At 35.4% G+C, this 15,561-nt stretch overlaps 1 protein-coding gene across 2 annotated transcripts in view; it reads left to right on the top strand.

Annotated features, from left to right (window-relative positions):
* LRRIQ1 (leucine rich repeats and IQ motif containing 1) overlaps nt 1-15,561 on the top strand; it is a 338,249-nt gene that overhangs the window by 220,268 nt on the left and 102,420 nt on the right. For both annotated transcript variants that reach the window (XM_075600485.1, XM_075600486.1), the window contains exons 20-23: nt 635-762; nt 2,672-2,767; nt 2,866-2,954; nt 6,968-7,069. In XM_075600485.1, the coding sequence (XP_075456600.1) occupies nt 635-762; nt 2,672-2,767; nt 2,866-2,954; nt 6,968-7,069 (415 nt within the window). The remainder of the gene's footprint in view (nt 1-634; nt 763-2,671; nt 2,768-2,865; nt 2,955-6,967; nt 7,070-15,561) is intronic.

The following is a 15,561-nucleotide window of genomic DNA, read 5'->3' as shown; positions in this document are numbered from 1 at the left end:
ATTCTTAAATATCTAGCGCATTGACATCTTGGAGGTTGATTCGATGTACTTCATGGCAAAAGTGCTATTCACGTCAATCGCAGTTCTAGCCGATCGCAAGGACATTGGTCATTTTTGGAGTATATGGAATTAGCGCAATATCAATTACTGTTTGTCATTTTTTACGTTCATGTTTCTTAGAAGTTGAATTTGCCTTTTGGTTCCTTTTCATATTTACAGTAATCACAAGAACAAGTAGGTAGTACAAACAGATATTGCATACTATTTTATATAAAAAATTGTAAAGTTCTGTGACTTTTTTTAGCTATAGATATTTGCAAGCATCCCTTCGGTTAAAAAAAAATCCGTATTTATGGTTTGCGATTAGCAATTTTATGCAAACTGACCTAGTAAATACCTCACTACCAGAAGATGTTGCTACACGTTAATTTGCAATTGCAGTAAATGTACTATTTGATCTATCTATCTTAAACTCTCTCTCTCCCTCTCTCTCTCTCTCTCCCTCTCTCTCTCTCTCTCTCTCTCTCTTTCTGCCTAAATGTTACGCTACTGGATTTGCCTACTAATAACTCTAGTAACACTATTACAAGACAGTGTAGTATATTTATGTAGATTTACTTTTCCCTGTCATCAGCTTTCCATGAGCATTGCGCCTCCAGAAGACAAGGCACATTCATTACCATGGCTCCCACACCCAGCCTGGCAGTGTGATGCAGCTGCAGACAGTGCATTCATACAAGGAAGACCTGAACTTGACAGCAGGTAACACTTTAGATCTGTACAATTAAATTTTTATTTCATACACTTTTTCCCTAATGAATTTATTTATTTTATTTGTTTATTTATAAAAATGTTTTACCAGGAAGTAATACATTGAGAGTTACCTCTCGTTTTCAAGTACAGATGCAGCGGCCGTTATTCAAACAAATCACGGCGCCGTTTTCGTGTGCACTGCTGTACTCCACGCGGCATTAACGCGGCCAATCGCCCCAGGTACACGTGTTTATCGCGGTTGCTTTGTTTGAATTTCATGGCTTGTGTGCAATTAAATGCAATGACATTAATGAATTGTAATGTGTACAGTACTGTGCTACTGTGTCAATTTCAGGTGTTTAAAAGCCAGAACACTAAAATGCCATTTTCTGCACTCGCGTCATAAGGCGGTAAGGTTGGAAGAAATCGCACACGCCATCACATGGGTATTCCGAGGTATACACCGCGTGAAGTGTTTCAATAACGGCCGCTGCATCTGTATGTCCTGGACATAGTTATGATGACAAATAATACATGGTTACAAATACATAGTTACATAAGTGAACAGGTTATATACATTATATACAAGACATTGCATGCACTGTTTAAGATAATATATATTATAGGCCTATGCAACAGTTACAGACCAGATTAAAATGTGAGACCGCTTTAGTATTAAAAAACTTAGACTGGTGGTGGCTGGGAGAGTCGGGTAGATTGTTCCAGTTGTGGGGTGCACGGTAAGAGAAAAAGGTGCGGCCGTATACTTTGCTGAACCTTGGGACCATGAACAGTCTTTTTGAGTCAGATCTCAGATGATAAGTGATAAGTACTAAGTTGCCCTCGATGTGACAATATGGTTACAATTAACTCAAATATATCACAATTTTATTTCCTGTAGTGAAGACTCAGAGAAAGGAAATGCCCAAAATCAGAGGTGTAACTGGTCCTTAAAGGTTTAATCCACATAGCAGTTAAGCAATTTATGTTACAAACATAAAGGCATATGCTTGAAAGCAAAAGTGGAGCAAAATTATTGTTCCAGATGCATCAAAGCATAAATACTATTGTTTTCAATTAGATTTGTTTTTCTTTGCTACATAAGGGCCAATTTTTTGCCACAAAGTGCACCACTATTGCCTTGAAATATATATGACCCATAAAGTATTGTAAGCACTTGTCAATGCAACACAGTTTAAATATCGGTTTCATAATTGAAGATATTTCTAGAAAGCATTTTAAATTTGAGTATTGTAGCAGCATGTACACAATTTTTTTTAATGGCTAGTTATGCTATAATACTGAACTGCTGTACAGGGACAATACTTTAGAGAATTCCACATTCCAGTGATCTGCTCATTTAATATTTTAGCTAATTGCCCCACACACAATACTCTTGACCAACATAATATGGTTTTATTAAGTCACTCTTTTCCATGCACTAGAGCACAGGTTTGCATATGATAATGCCAACTAAAAACGTAATTTGATTAAGTAATCTTTGCTGCGTGGTTGTTCTATCAGTGTCTTTAATCTATCTTGAGAACAACAATATAATAGTTAAAAGAATTAGTGTGCTCAATTATTAAATCATATCAAAATATTTAGCATTTGTGTTTTGTGGAAGAATGTGTCTTTAAGTTTCTAGATATAGATATGGATGCTTTTCTCTGCAGAACAGGATTTGTGTGCTGCTGGTAATTTTTGAAATGTTCTTTAAGTAATTGAAATGTAAACATTTCAAAATGTTAACATACTTTTATAACCTTTCACGATGAAGCTTTCCACCACTATTTAAACTAGATTTTATTTCAGATTTTGGAATGCATAAACAGTTGGCTAAAAAGGCTTTAGACTACAAAGCCACAGTAAGTTTCTTTTTTTAACTGATTTGGCTTACAATTTCATCTGATGTCAGGTTGGAGAAACAGAATCTGTCACATATGTCTAACATGAAGTCCGATATTGACGTTTCCTTCAAGTCTGAGAAAGAAGAAAAAATTTCCCAGGAGTGGTATGTAAAAGATTTCCCTTGCTGTATATCTGAATGTTTTATCATGAAATTAAAATGCAAATTGAACATGTATGGAAGTAAAATTTGCTTTCCTGCAGGGGATTTAAAGATGTGTCCACTGCACAATTGATGCTGAAGAGAGCTCAGAAAATGAAATCCAAACAAGGAAGGACTAAAAAATTGTTGGGTAAGTATGTCATATTAAAACTACTGCATACCTGAATGCAAAAAATGGAGAATCCAATAGAAATGACATTTCTCAAACTGTATTGTATGATCTCATTTACAAGATACTACTAACTCAGACCACCTTTTTCAGAGTTGCTATGTAAGTGTAAAGTGTTTTTAGATGTCATACTCCAATCAATATATCTGATTATGAAATGAATATTGGGTAACTCCTCCTGTCGGCACTTCCCAAAATCCAGCCTACAACATAGAGCAGATACTGGAGCAAAGCAACTTCATAAGTTAATGTAAAGAGAAACAGGGTGAAACCTTCCTTATTACTGTATTTTGCACTGGTACATCTCTTCCCCATTGTGTCAAATAAATGCTCAATTTGCAATCTCTATGTAACAACTTTATACAATATAATATCATACCCATCTTGCTCCTTGTAGTTGCTATAGAATTCATAAACCAATGTATTTTTCTGCACACCTTTCTTATAAACATTGTTAGTACATACGTAAATATTGTATACATGCAGCAAATGGATTATCCTCTTAAATACCCGAACCAATTTTCTAATATATTTTCCACTTTTCAAAGCACAACGATCCAGTGATCTGTCCTTTCACGTTTTTGGTAATACATAGCATGCCTTTCCTATTATTTTTCATTCTCTCATGTTTTTAAATATTCAGGGTACGGGATTACAGGACAATCTTATGAATAGCACATAGATCTAATCCGTAGTTGACCCCACATGAAAGGATTTGGAGCCCTCTTAAAGGTCATGACACACACGTTCCATCTACTTGCATTCTGATCTTTTTACTGTGTTTTTTTACCCATATAAATAATGTTCATGCCAGGAAATCTATGGGTACATTTAAGTCTTCGCTCAATGAAAGTAACACTGTCACTATTTAATTTGAAGACGTAATGATACATATTTTATCACTGATTTTATAGAATATACATTTCCATTTTATAGTCCTGCAGCAGTAGTATAACATGATAGACACTTTTTTTTGTTTTACCTCCGCCGCAGTAATTTTATTATCCCTTGAAATGACCAAAACAAAATACAACTGACTTGTGCCGTGGCTAAAATTCTCCATAGTTGTGTATCTGCGAATGTATACAAATGTTATTTATTTAATCAATGGGAAGCTACGTTTTAGTTCGGGTGGGGGGGGTGGGGGGTGGAGTGGTTGAGAAATAGTTACCCACTGTACATCTACTGTAGCTTTTGGACATTTTACTTTAAGTTTGTTTTCCTTGCTGGCTTTCTCCGAAAATCATTAAGCTGCTCCCATGTGCGATGCAGAGATGGCATTGCATTTACCTACCAACTTTGCCCCTATTTGTTGCCACCACACATTATACGCTGGAGGTAAATATAATGATGTGGAAAATGGGCATAAAATCTTGATTATGTTCGCTTTTGGTCTTTCAAGATGTATGTCATATCTCAAACGACAGATGGAATATATCAAAATGTTTGCTCCAGTTTACACATTACCTCACTTGTGCTGCATATTTCTGTCAACTATTTCACATTGAAATAAAGGGATATTTTCTTGTTGAACCTGGCAGTCTTTTTACCCCATGCACAAAAGTACAAGATTGAGACGTTCTGCTTATGAGCAGTGTCCACACTCCTGTGTGGGTTCTGTTCCACAGTGTGTTCGATGTGTTTTTATCTTCATCTCTTTTATAATATCTACAGAATAACTTAGCTATTACTTTATATTAATAAAATATGCTGTGTAAAAGCGGGAAACCTATTTAAAAACCAATATATTCATCGTGTCGTTTTAATCGCATCCCAGTACTGGAAGAAGAGAATTGTGTAGGAACAGCTTTACTTTTGCAGTTTTTGTAGTGAGAAACCACAGAAAATATTTTTCCATCAAAAGCTGGGTCACTTTTTTTTGTGGTGTTGGTGACCAAAACCCATGTTTAAACCTGTTGGAATAGGAGCATGCACATAAAATTGAAGTGACTCATATATTTCATTAAATTAACACATAAACAATGTTAATTTCAATATAAGTAGGTATGGATGCATCCATAATAAATTCTCAAATTCTCCAGTCAGCTTTGATCTCTGAATTGTGTGGGAGGGAGCCCCTTAAATGTCACCATTTGCTTGACATAGTTAACTGGACAAAAGAGGTTCTGGCATTCAATATGCTGTGAAACCAACCAATCCACGTTCTTCTGAGCTCTATTTTCTTAGAATGCAGCTCGGAGCTTCTCTCATATAGAGCAGCAGCTACATAGCATATTGTAAAGAGACCTCGGAGAGAAACTGAAATATGCCCAGCACATGTTATGGGCATGTCAACTCCCCCAGGTTGGGTTAAAAATGACTCGGTTCTATCGCTCCATTAAATCATAAATCAACATTTTCACTACCACCTACTATTATAAAGCAAACATTGTAAGGTACTTTACCCATGTTATATATCAGAATGATCATATTGCTATTATTCCAATAATGATTATACAATATTAAATTGTAGGAGATACATTTGTTGATGCTACATTGGAGAAGTTAATGAAAAACTCAAAACCAGAGATACTCTAACCATGATTTTACTAGACCCACAGTGTTACATCCATCAAGCGGAAAATTATGATACATCAGCCAGGCATCATTTTAAAAAACATATCCCGTTAATCATTACTGTTCTCCTATGAACCATCTTTATGCTGATCTGCTTTCAATATCAGAAAAAGCAATTTACCTACTATTGATGGACTCCCAAGGCTTTGAGGGCATCAATAGTACTGGGTCGTGCAGTCTGTACATTTAAACAATATTTTTTCCGCTCTGCGTCTTGAATTGGAGAAGCACTTTCGAGAAACAATGATCCTAAGTATTTTAATACATTGAAAGCACAATTTAGATTCAAAGTTCAAATGTCAATGTTTGTGGTTTTCAGATGATGTCTCTCAAAAGTAGTCAATGTAGAAGAGGCACTTCTCAAACAAATGAGAAGCATAATGACACAGACATGCTTTGAAGTTGAAGCTGTATTAGAAATATTGGTTCAAGGTTTTAGAAGCATGATAGTCTAGGTTTTCATCAGTTTCATCTACATTGGCGCTTCTTGATTAAAAAAGTTTAGTTTCTTATTTGTATACTTTTTAATGTTCGTGCTTATAAATTTCTTTCAATAATTATGTACCATGCAAAGTCAAATTTTTGTACATTTTTTTTATTTTTATTTTTTTAGTTGACAAGGAAGTATGTGCATTCTTCTATTAATAGTTCTTGAATATATACATTGTCTTTGATGACCTGTAGAGAGGCTTGCATTAACTTCAGGCATCTCAAATGAAAATAATTAGAGGGATTTCCCAATCCAAATAGTATTGCAATATAATTTTTTTCTGCAAACTTGGTTCAACAGAATTTCAAGATGTATATTTCTAATTTGTATTATGAAACCTTTTGTTTACAAGTGTCTTTTTTACCCCTATCAAGAAATGTTTTAACTTACATGGCTGTGCATAAACGATGTATTTCTGTCCTATGTTAAATTCTTAAGTTAGAACTTTAGTTAATCATGTAATTAATTGGTGCTTTGAAGAAATACGTTCATATTCGATCCCAAAATCATCCTAGAGCAGTAACTCCATACATAGGCTGATTTAGGAGGCCCTGCAGAAAAGGACAATCTACATTTGCCCATACAATCTTTTTCACTTTAAGGATGATTATATTTTCCTAAGAAGACAGATTTCATTGGTTTCAAAGTGATTGATATTGTCTGCTACCTTGCTGCTAACTGATACATCCCTTAGAAAGCAATATAAAAGCAAGCAGCATTACATTTCTTTTAGATTGAGTATTTTCATCCAGCGATCATTGCTCAAACGTAGTTTACTTTTTTACATCCAGGATTAAGTTAAGACCATTTTTCTTGCCTTCTAAATCTTCTGAAGAGTAACATTAGCTTTTTAAAGAACAAAAACACATCATGCCCTTTTAATTTTAACATGTACTTTTTCATCTAGACCCAGCTGTGCGCCTGGCGTTGTTCAAAAACAATGAAAATAAACATCTCCCTGTGAAACCACCGAAGAAGGTCCAGCCGATGAAAGTAGAATATTTTCGAGGTGAGTACCCACTGTGATTTTTTTTTACTGTTGTTCTAATCCGTCTAAAATTCTGATGTGATATTATTTAGCAATATTGTGGTATCTGTTATTGCTGGCATAAATACATTTACTAGTATACAGGTAACAGTGAATTGAATTACAATTATTAAACACTAGTGGTGTTTGGATTAGGCGTAGCAGCCTTAAAATAATTTATACAATGCAATGGGGTAAACACAGATCACCCTGCAATCATCAAGGACATGATACATGATACCAAATGCCTAGAAAACATTTGAAGATGACTTAAACGGAAGATGCTATTGAATGTGTGTGCGCTTTGCATCAGATAATTAGTGCATTTCCACTTCATGGGAACAACGTATAACCATTTAAGAAATGTAATAACAGGCTGTGCAGAGGGGTATGCAAGCGAAAATCCTGATGTAGTTCACCTTGGGGATCGAAACATTGATCATGCACCAGTTGAATAAATGTGCATGCATTCTTCTCTTTTCTTCTCTAGTTAATGCCTGTTTTAATATTGCAATGTTATAGAGTCTGATAGACATTCACACATTTCTTGTGAGGATGTTTAAAAATACTTTAATTCAGGGATTGAATTATGGTAAATGCAATAATCCATGTAAGAAGATGAACTGTATGTTTCTCACATACACACTTGACCTTTCAACAAGATGTTACTCATATAATTGAGGTTTGCCAGCATGCTATGTTTAATTATATTTTTTGAACTGGGCATGCTAAATGTATGCATAATTACAACTAGAATGGCCATAGAAATTGTTGTTTAACTATGGAAAGAATAACTAGAATGTATTCCTAGCATATTTCAGTTGCTGTGTTGACAAATGTAAAAGGTTACATAGCTATTGGGAATGGTTTATAAGCATTCTTTCAATAAACTTTCCACCTTCAGCATTTTAAACAAAATGGCACATTGATTTACATATAAAAACTTGCAGTATATACATCCAATTAAATAACATAGAGTAGCGTGTTGGCATCCCAAGAACATCCAGAGGTTTGTGTACATAAAGCATTAGATCCATGGAAACCTCTTAAACTAGATCATACCTTTGGAAAAAGTAACCACATAAGAAACAAACGGACTCACTGTAGACCTGCAGAATATAGGAGTACCATTTGAAATGAATGTTCATTTAATGTAATAGTTTTTGAAGAATAACAGATGTAAAATTTAAGAAATCTAGAATGATTATTTTTTCACCACATTGAAATGAGCTGTGTAATACCCCGATAAGATTTAAACTAATCTTGCAAAGATTGCATTGTAAATCACAAAAAAAAAACGAATGATGTGTTCATAAATGGTGTTGCAGACGAATTTTATTTCTGAAGGAAATCCATTCTTTTAATTTTTTTTCTGGTTTATTGATAAAATAACTTTTTTTTTATTTTTTTAATAAACAACATTGCAGTTGTTTGGTAAGAGATAGTGGTATTAATATTGATACTTTTTCTTAATATCTCAATCTTCTGAATTATATTTTGCCTGGATACTTTCAGGCATAAAATAAAGCATAATATGATAACCTTTTTTTCTGCAAGGTATTACATGTTTCCCCTTTTTGAAGGGGTTATGGAACTCTTTGGAATGTTAGAAGTAATTCAGTTATGGAACGTCTGCAGTAATTTGATAGTTCTGGGTGCTTAATAAAACATAAAGGAAGATAAAAGTAAAAACAAAATAGTCAGTCTATTATTTATATGTCAGCAAGGGTCACAAATCCTTCCGAATCGAAAACTTTTTTGTTTCATTAAAAGATGTTGCAAGTCATAGTCGGACTAGTAAACTCACAGATGTTCCCGGTTAAGTGACCGGGCACCCTTGGAGAGAGACAATTAGAATAGGTTTGCCCTCTTAAGTTGGAACATACCAACCTATTATATATTTAGAATAGGTCAGCTGTCCTGAATCATACAATTTTGTCCATGTTATCTCTTTCTTTGCTATAAAATGCACAAGAAGAAACTATCCAAACACAAGCGAAGGTAACAAATCATGTGATTACTGTGAATTATACCTGAATGCTACAGATGTTATGTTCCACATGGAACTATAAAATGGACAGTACAATTGTCATGATAGGTGGGATGATGATGGTTTCCCCACTCGATTCTAAATACAAAGTACCCATAAGCTCTAATTCTAGTGACAGGACTGAACTTTCTTCCACATTTAAATTAATACAGTACTCTTGCTGCCATTGTTTTTGCCGCTAAACTGACACATTGGTTGTCATTTGGATATGATCATAAACCGTATTCATGTATTTAAATGTATTCATAATAACATAAACTAATCCTGCTCTCTGGCAAAAAAATAACAATTTGAGTCATGTATTGTGATTGACAAATGCAGTTCTGACCTTTTAGTATTTTCACCTGAAACAATGTGGCTTCATAGGGACAAAATAACAATAATAAAAATAAAAGATTGATGAAGAATATATCATTTGGGGGAGTTTCTGGGTCTAAGCAAAAGCATCAAATGCATCTGTAGTCAGTAGCGCAGGGGTAAATAATGTAATGATGCTTCTCCCTTTAGAGCTGTATTTGCTGCTGGGGCACACATCAGTATGTACTGTGTGTGTGTGTGTGTGTGTGTGTGTGTGTGTGTGTGTGTGTGTGTGTGTGTGTGTGTGTGTGTGTGTGTGTGTGTGTGTGTGTGTGTGTGTGTGTGTTTGTGTGTGTGTGTGTGTGTGTGTGTATATATATATATATATAGACCCATTTGAAGAAAATATCTAATAGAACACTAAGAAACCAAGACTCTTGCATAAACAGATGCACTCTAAAGAACTAATACAGTATTTATTATATACGCAATTTCCATCATAGAAACTACTTCTATGGAACAACAAGGCATTTAAAAATAACTTGAGCAGTTCATTAAAATTAACAACCTTGAAACAAATGTGAGAAAAAAAGGTTCGTGTGGAGAAAAAAAGTTGTCTCCCCATTCCACATGGGTAACTCTAATTCCTGGATCAACAGTGTAGAATAGATCACAAATCAAGCATGCATTATATATATATCCATAATAAAACAATACGTGGGCTAAAAAAGCCACAGAATGGTGCAAAAAATATATAATTGCAATCCATGAAAGTCAAGTGTTCAGCATCAGGCCCCTTAAATCAGTAAGGTTACACCCAGTCTCTGGTTGTATTTAAAAGAAACAAACATAGTATCAGTAGCTAAATAGCATAGCCCACTCTTAATATGATATGACCCAATAAATAGGTTTTAAAAGGTTTTTTTTTTCCCTGATACTCATCAGTCTTTGAAACGTGCTTGTCCATATGCAGAGAGATGTATTATTCACTGCCTGTTGCCTCTGTGGGTTGCAAATGTGGCTTCAGTCGCGTTTTGTTATTGTCACTGCATATGTCTTTTCAACCCATATACACATATAGGAACCAGCACTCTCGGAGAGTACATTCAGATGTAGCAACATTTACTGCCGTCGTGGGCGCGTGATGTTGCGGCACCAGAGCGCGGCAGGGCCGAGACCAAGAAAGCAGTAAACTACCTGGGATGATTAACTCAGCGGGTGTCCTTGCCTCTGAATGGGACCACCACTGAGTTAATCCTACCAGCCACGCATCTGTAATAGCTGCGCAGAGGAGTGCCAGAGATTAGCTATCTCTCTGTGTCTCCCTGAGCAGCTGTTACAGCGGGCCCAGTGAAAGCTTCTCTCTTGAACTCCTCTGCACAGCTATTACAGACAGTCTGACCCGGGACGATTATCACTGCTTTAATCATCCCGGGCAGCATCATGTACTGCTTTCGGATGCCGCAGATTTGAGCCTCTCAGTTCGTGGCAATTGTAAATTCGGCTTTCAAGTCATTATTATTATTATTATTTTCTGTAATGTCTTTTATTTTTTTACATTATATGTTTATGTGATTCACTTGTAGTGTTTAGTTTAGTTTTGATGTAATTTATAATGGGCAACAACCTTTCTACAGAGACTGTTCATCCCAGCCAGCACCTGAAAAGAACTAATTAGACCATGGAAAACCCCTGGTGGGCGAGATACTTACTGATCAAGTTACTTGTATTACTTCCTGTCATTTAAAGGGGATTTAAATAACTGTCCAGTAGGAAGCCACAACTGATGATGATGTTGGGGCCATCTATTGGTCCAACATTTGTCAGCCATTTTGTTCCCCCTTGGCAGAGATTTAAATACAGTAATTTAATCTGTAAATATATTGGGTACCGGGGGTCCCTTAAACTTAAAGTAGTAACGTTTTACCCCATTGGGTAAAAAAAATAATGTAAGAGGGAGTAATCATTTAAACAAATAGCTACCCTAGAAACAATACTTATAGGCAAACTATAATTAGTTATCAAAACGAAGTACATTTCTACCTGTTATATTTTGGGGGCAGGGAGGGGCACTGGAAGCGGAGAATTTAAAAAGATAAAGGGTTGGATGACATTATTTTTAGTACATTTTGTATATTAAAGCAGCAATCTCTCCCAGAAGCCTACATGAGTTTAAATCCTATAATGTTAGTGTCTTGGAACCTTGAGCATGTCCTGCTTTTTGTTTATGTTTTGTTTTTGCTAAAAGTCTTAATGTCCGTGGTAAACTTGAACTTAACTGGGCTCTAGGGAGCGCTCCATTTTGACCTCCCATACTTTTTAATATTTTAAAAACGTATCTCCTGACAGCAGCGTCAGATTTATATATTTTTTTAAAAAACACAGCATAACAGATGGCAAGAAGATCTCTTAAAGTAAGTAAAAAAATGTTTTTTCTAATATTGAAATTAGCACTGGCTGCTAATTTTAAATACAATATTTTTAAGTACACGTTTGGGGTCATTCATTATACTGCCATAATGCCAGTTGAAGTCAATGGCCATTTTGTGTGCCATTCTGTGTTCAAAATGAGTGGAATTAACCCCGTTCATTTATTTCACGCAGCCTAAAGTAGCATTCAGTGAGACCGTTTCAGGAATTTAAAATAATGAAAGAAAATTATGTAATCCTTTGGTACCATATATGTCTGGTGTCATCAGTTTCAGACGAAACATTTGCGGTTGGTGCTTGCAATTCCTAGATCCAATTGATTGATTTATATACAGACTTTCTCAGAAAAAGTTAAGATTTGTTGTCTGTTTTGGGAAGTTGCAGTCAACTCATCTCTACATGTTTGCAAAGCCATGGCAAAGGTGCTGCAGTTGAAACTGCTTCTTAAAAAAACACCTTTAAGTATTCTTTTCACCATGACTTACCGGTAGTTATTTTATTGTGTAATATGGCCAGTATAAGTTTATAAGGGTTGTCCATGTTAAAATGGACATGAAGTAAAAGGTGACACTGTGTGCTCATTTCCATGTCATTTCCCAGAATCCCTAGCTGCAGTGTATGCTAAGACAGGGGTGCGCAAACTTTTTTGCCTGTGCCCCATTGCCTGCTCTCCCCCTCTCCCCCCCCCTCCCCTCTTGCTCCCCCCTTACCTTTTCTCTGGCGTTTTCTAACGTCAAGACGTCATGTGATGTGTGGCCCCATGGCGTCATTTGATGCCGTGTTGCCATGGCAATGCGTCGCCAGAAGCCGCCGGAGACAAGGTAAGAGATATACAGAGGCCTTGCGCACTCCACCAGCATTTCATTTAAATGTTGTGGGGAAGAGCGCTGGGCCTCTGTAAGCACCTCGCACCCCTCTTGAAAATGTTGCGCCCCCCAGTTTGTGCACACCCCTGTGCTAAGAGATAATGGTGGAAATCACAGTTGCAGACCTGTCTGAATATGTGAATGTGCTCACAAGTGATATTTTTATTTGTTATTTTATTGTGAACATTTTCAACTCAGAATGACTGTATTATGCATTGTATAGTATATTCTATGAAATTATGCTGTTTGGCTTTTGGGCCTATATTTAAATAGAAGTAATACATGCACCATGTTACTGAGCAAAAAAAACCAGCATAGCTATTATATGTCATTTACTTTCACCACGATGCAACTTTATTGTGCTTTACAAAAGAAGACTACACTATAACCCTGTAAAATGCTAAGTAACCATGAACAAGCAAACCATTTTGCTTAAAAGATCTAAATGGCATAATTATAATACCGTGGTTAATACCTGCTGCTCCTTTAATATGCTTTAATACATTATTTTATGATTTGCTAAATACTGATTTTGGCAGATGTGCCTACAATTTCTATGCATCATACTTAAGATGATGTTCAGATGGTAGCATGATATTTACCATCTTATTCGCATTTTTCATTGGACATGGCATATAGTTAGAAAAATGTAGACCAAACTATTACTACTTAGGGCTCCAGCATAAATGCATATATTTATTTATGAATCATACAGGATAAGAAAGCATAAGTATCCAGTTAAGAATAGAACCAGCGGGAGGGTTTTTTTTTTTTTGTTTTTTTTGTTTTGTTTTTTTGATCAGTCAACTTCTAATTAAAGCAGTTCAACTCTTACTCTGTACGTAGCAAGTAAAACTTAAACATATACATTTCCAAAAACTTGTAAGATCTTTATCTCGTGATGTGATGAAACAGAGGAAGTTTGACTTTTAAAATCAGAGCAGCGGAGCTTTGTTTCTTATTATCTAGTGTGAGCTCACACAACAATAGTGGCCTGCACATTGAAATATTTTCTCATTTTAAGAAATAAATGGCTCTCCACCAGCCCCTTAACATGTAAAACGAGTAGGTTACTTATGTCCAATACATCCAAAAAAGAGCCAGGATAAAATAAACATGAGGAGTTGGATATCTTGGAAAAAATCTGTCATGGGTTTGGGTTAATCATCTCCAGAAGAAATTCAACTTGATGCCTGAAATGTTAGACTTTTTGGAGAAAGTAGTAAAGCCTGAGGCAGTGTTGATCTGAAGGAGTGCTCTCCATGGGTCAGATCTGCTCTGCTGGCAGAGTGCAAACCCAGTTCACAAGAGCAGCCCTCTGAAAAATACTACAGGGGCCTTTAGAATATACACTTGGGCTTCAGTTATACTTGTAATAGTCCATTTTTGTATTCTAAAATAAAACCTGTGTCTAATTTGGAGCCCTGTGTCCATCAACCTAAACATAGCCATCATAGTCTATTTATGAAGTGACGTAGCCATACATTTATTTTAAAAATACATATTCGAACACTTTTAATGAGTGATTTTGTTTGGCGTATGTAGGACATTATTAACAATGTGATTCCTCAAAAAGCTTCTTTCTTGTGATTTTGTTTTTTGATTAAAAAACATGCACTTTTAATAAGAAAGGAGCAAAAGCACTCACATTCTTTTTTTTGTCTGACCACTGTATGACCTGATAACTATTTCCTGTCCTTAAGTAAGGTTGTGACCTGGGTCGTGGAGAGCAAGATCCAGATAATTTTAGAAACAAGTTAAACCTGAATGAATTGTGATTGGGGGAGGGCTAAGTCTGGATTAATTCCTTATTGAATGAAGTGTTATAACACTTGGACCTAATAGGAAAAGTTAAAAATAACCCCAGTATTTGTTGCCATGTGCTGAAGTGCACAAGGTTCAAGCTGTTTTTAAGTGAAATAACATAAAAATGGAAGTGCACTGTTTTTACTTCATGATTAAAAGCAGGTTAGAAGATGTATTTCATTTACTTTTCTTCCTGCTTAGAGGAAAGTTGTCAATTTATACGCATGAAAAGGAAGATTAATTAAATGTAGAAGTTCAAAATACAGATAAATGGTTTTATATGTTCATACAAATGTGAATATAAAATGTTGGTGTCATTTTGCATGTAATGTTCATCAATTACACATTTCTATGTATATCTTCTAATGTCACCATATAGATCATTGTCAAATAATAATATATTCATTTCTAATGTGACATATTTTAGTCTCCGTACCATGTTGCTCATTAAAGTTACATTAAAATGCAGAAGAATGTAGCTTTTTTTTTTTATAAAACTAAACTTCTGTATATTACTGACTATAATGATTGAAATATGGAGCAAAGATAACATAGATTGGAACTCGCAGCAAGATAGTGTTTCACTGAACCTACAAAATGCAGTAATAAAAGACTATCCTGTTAAGTAATGTAACAGTCACTAGGTTTTGAATATCAAAGCCTACTGTAGCTCTAGTTAACCTTATTCCTTCTTGGCCCACACACAAACTTACACAGCTTATATTTGAGGTCCTTATAACTTTTTTTACAGGCTGCCTTTTATATTTCTGGTGTTAATGTTACTAGGCAGGCAAAGATACAGTATGTAAAGATTTAGCTGAACAAAAGTCTACACAGTTGTTTCACACCAAGGGGACTAAGTATTAAAGCAATTGGAGACAAGAGAGCACGAGTTGATCCATTGCAGACTTTATTGGTACACAGTTGTCTTAAATGTAGAAACCGCTTTTTACAGCTCATACAGATTGTTACATGTCAGAAAGTTAGACCACCTTAATCTTGACAGATCTTTTTGACTCATATTT

This window comes from Ascaphus truei, chromosome 5 (genome assembly GCF_040206685.1).
Source record: "Ascaphus truei isolate aAscTru1 chromosome 5, aAscTru1.hap1, whole genome shotgun sequence".
NCBI classification, from domain to species: domain Eukaryota; kingdom Metazoa; phylum Chordata; class Amphibia; order Anura; family Ascaphidae; genus Ascaphus; species Ascaphus truei.
The sequence above is the reverse complement of the archived record's forward strand: the minus strand, read 5'-3'. Positions and strand labels throughout refer to the sequence as shown.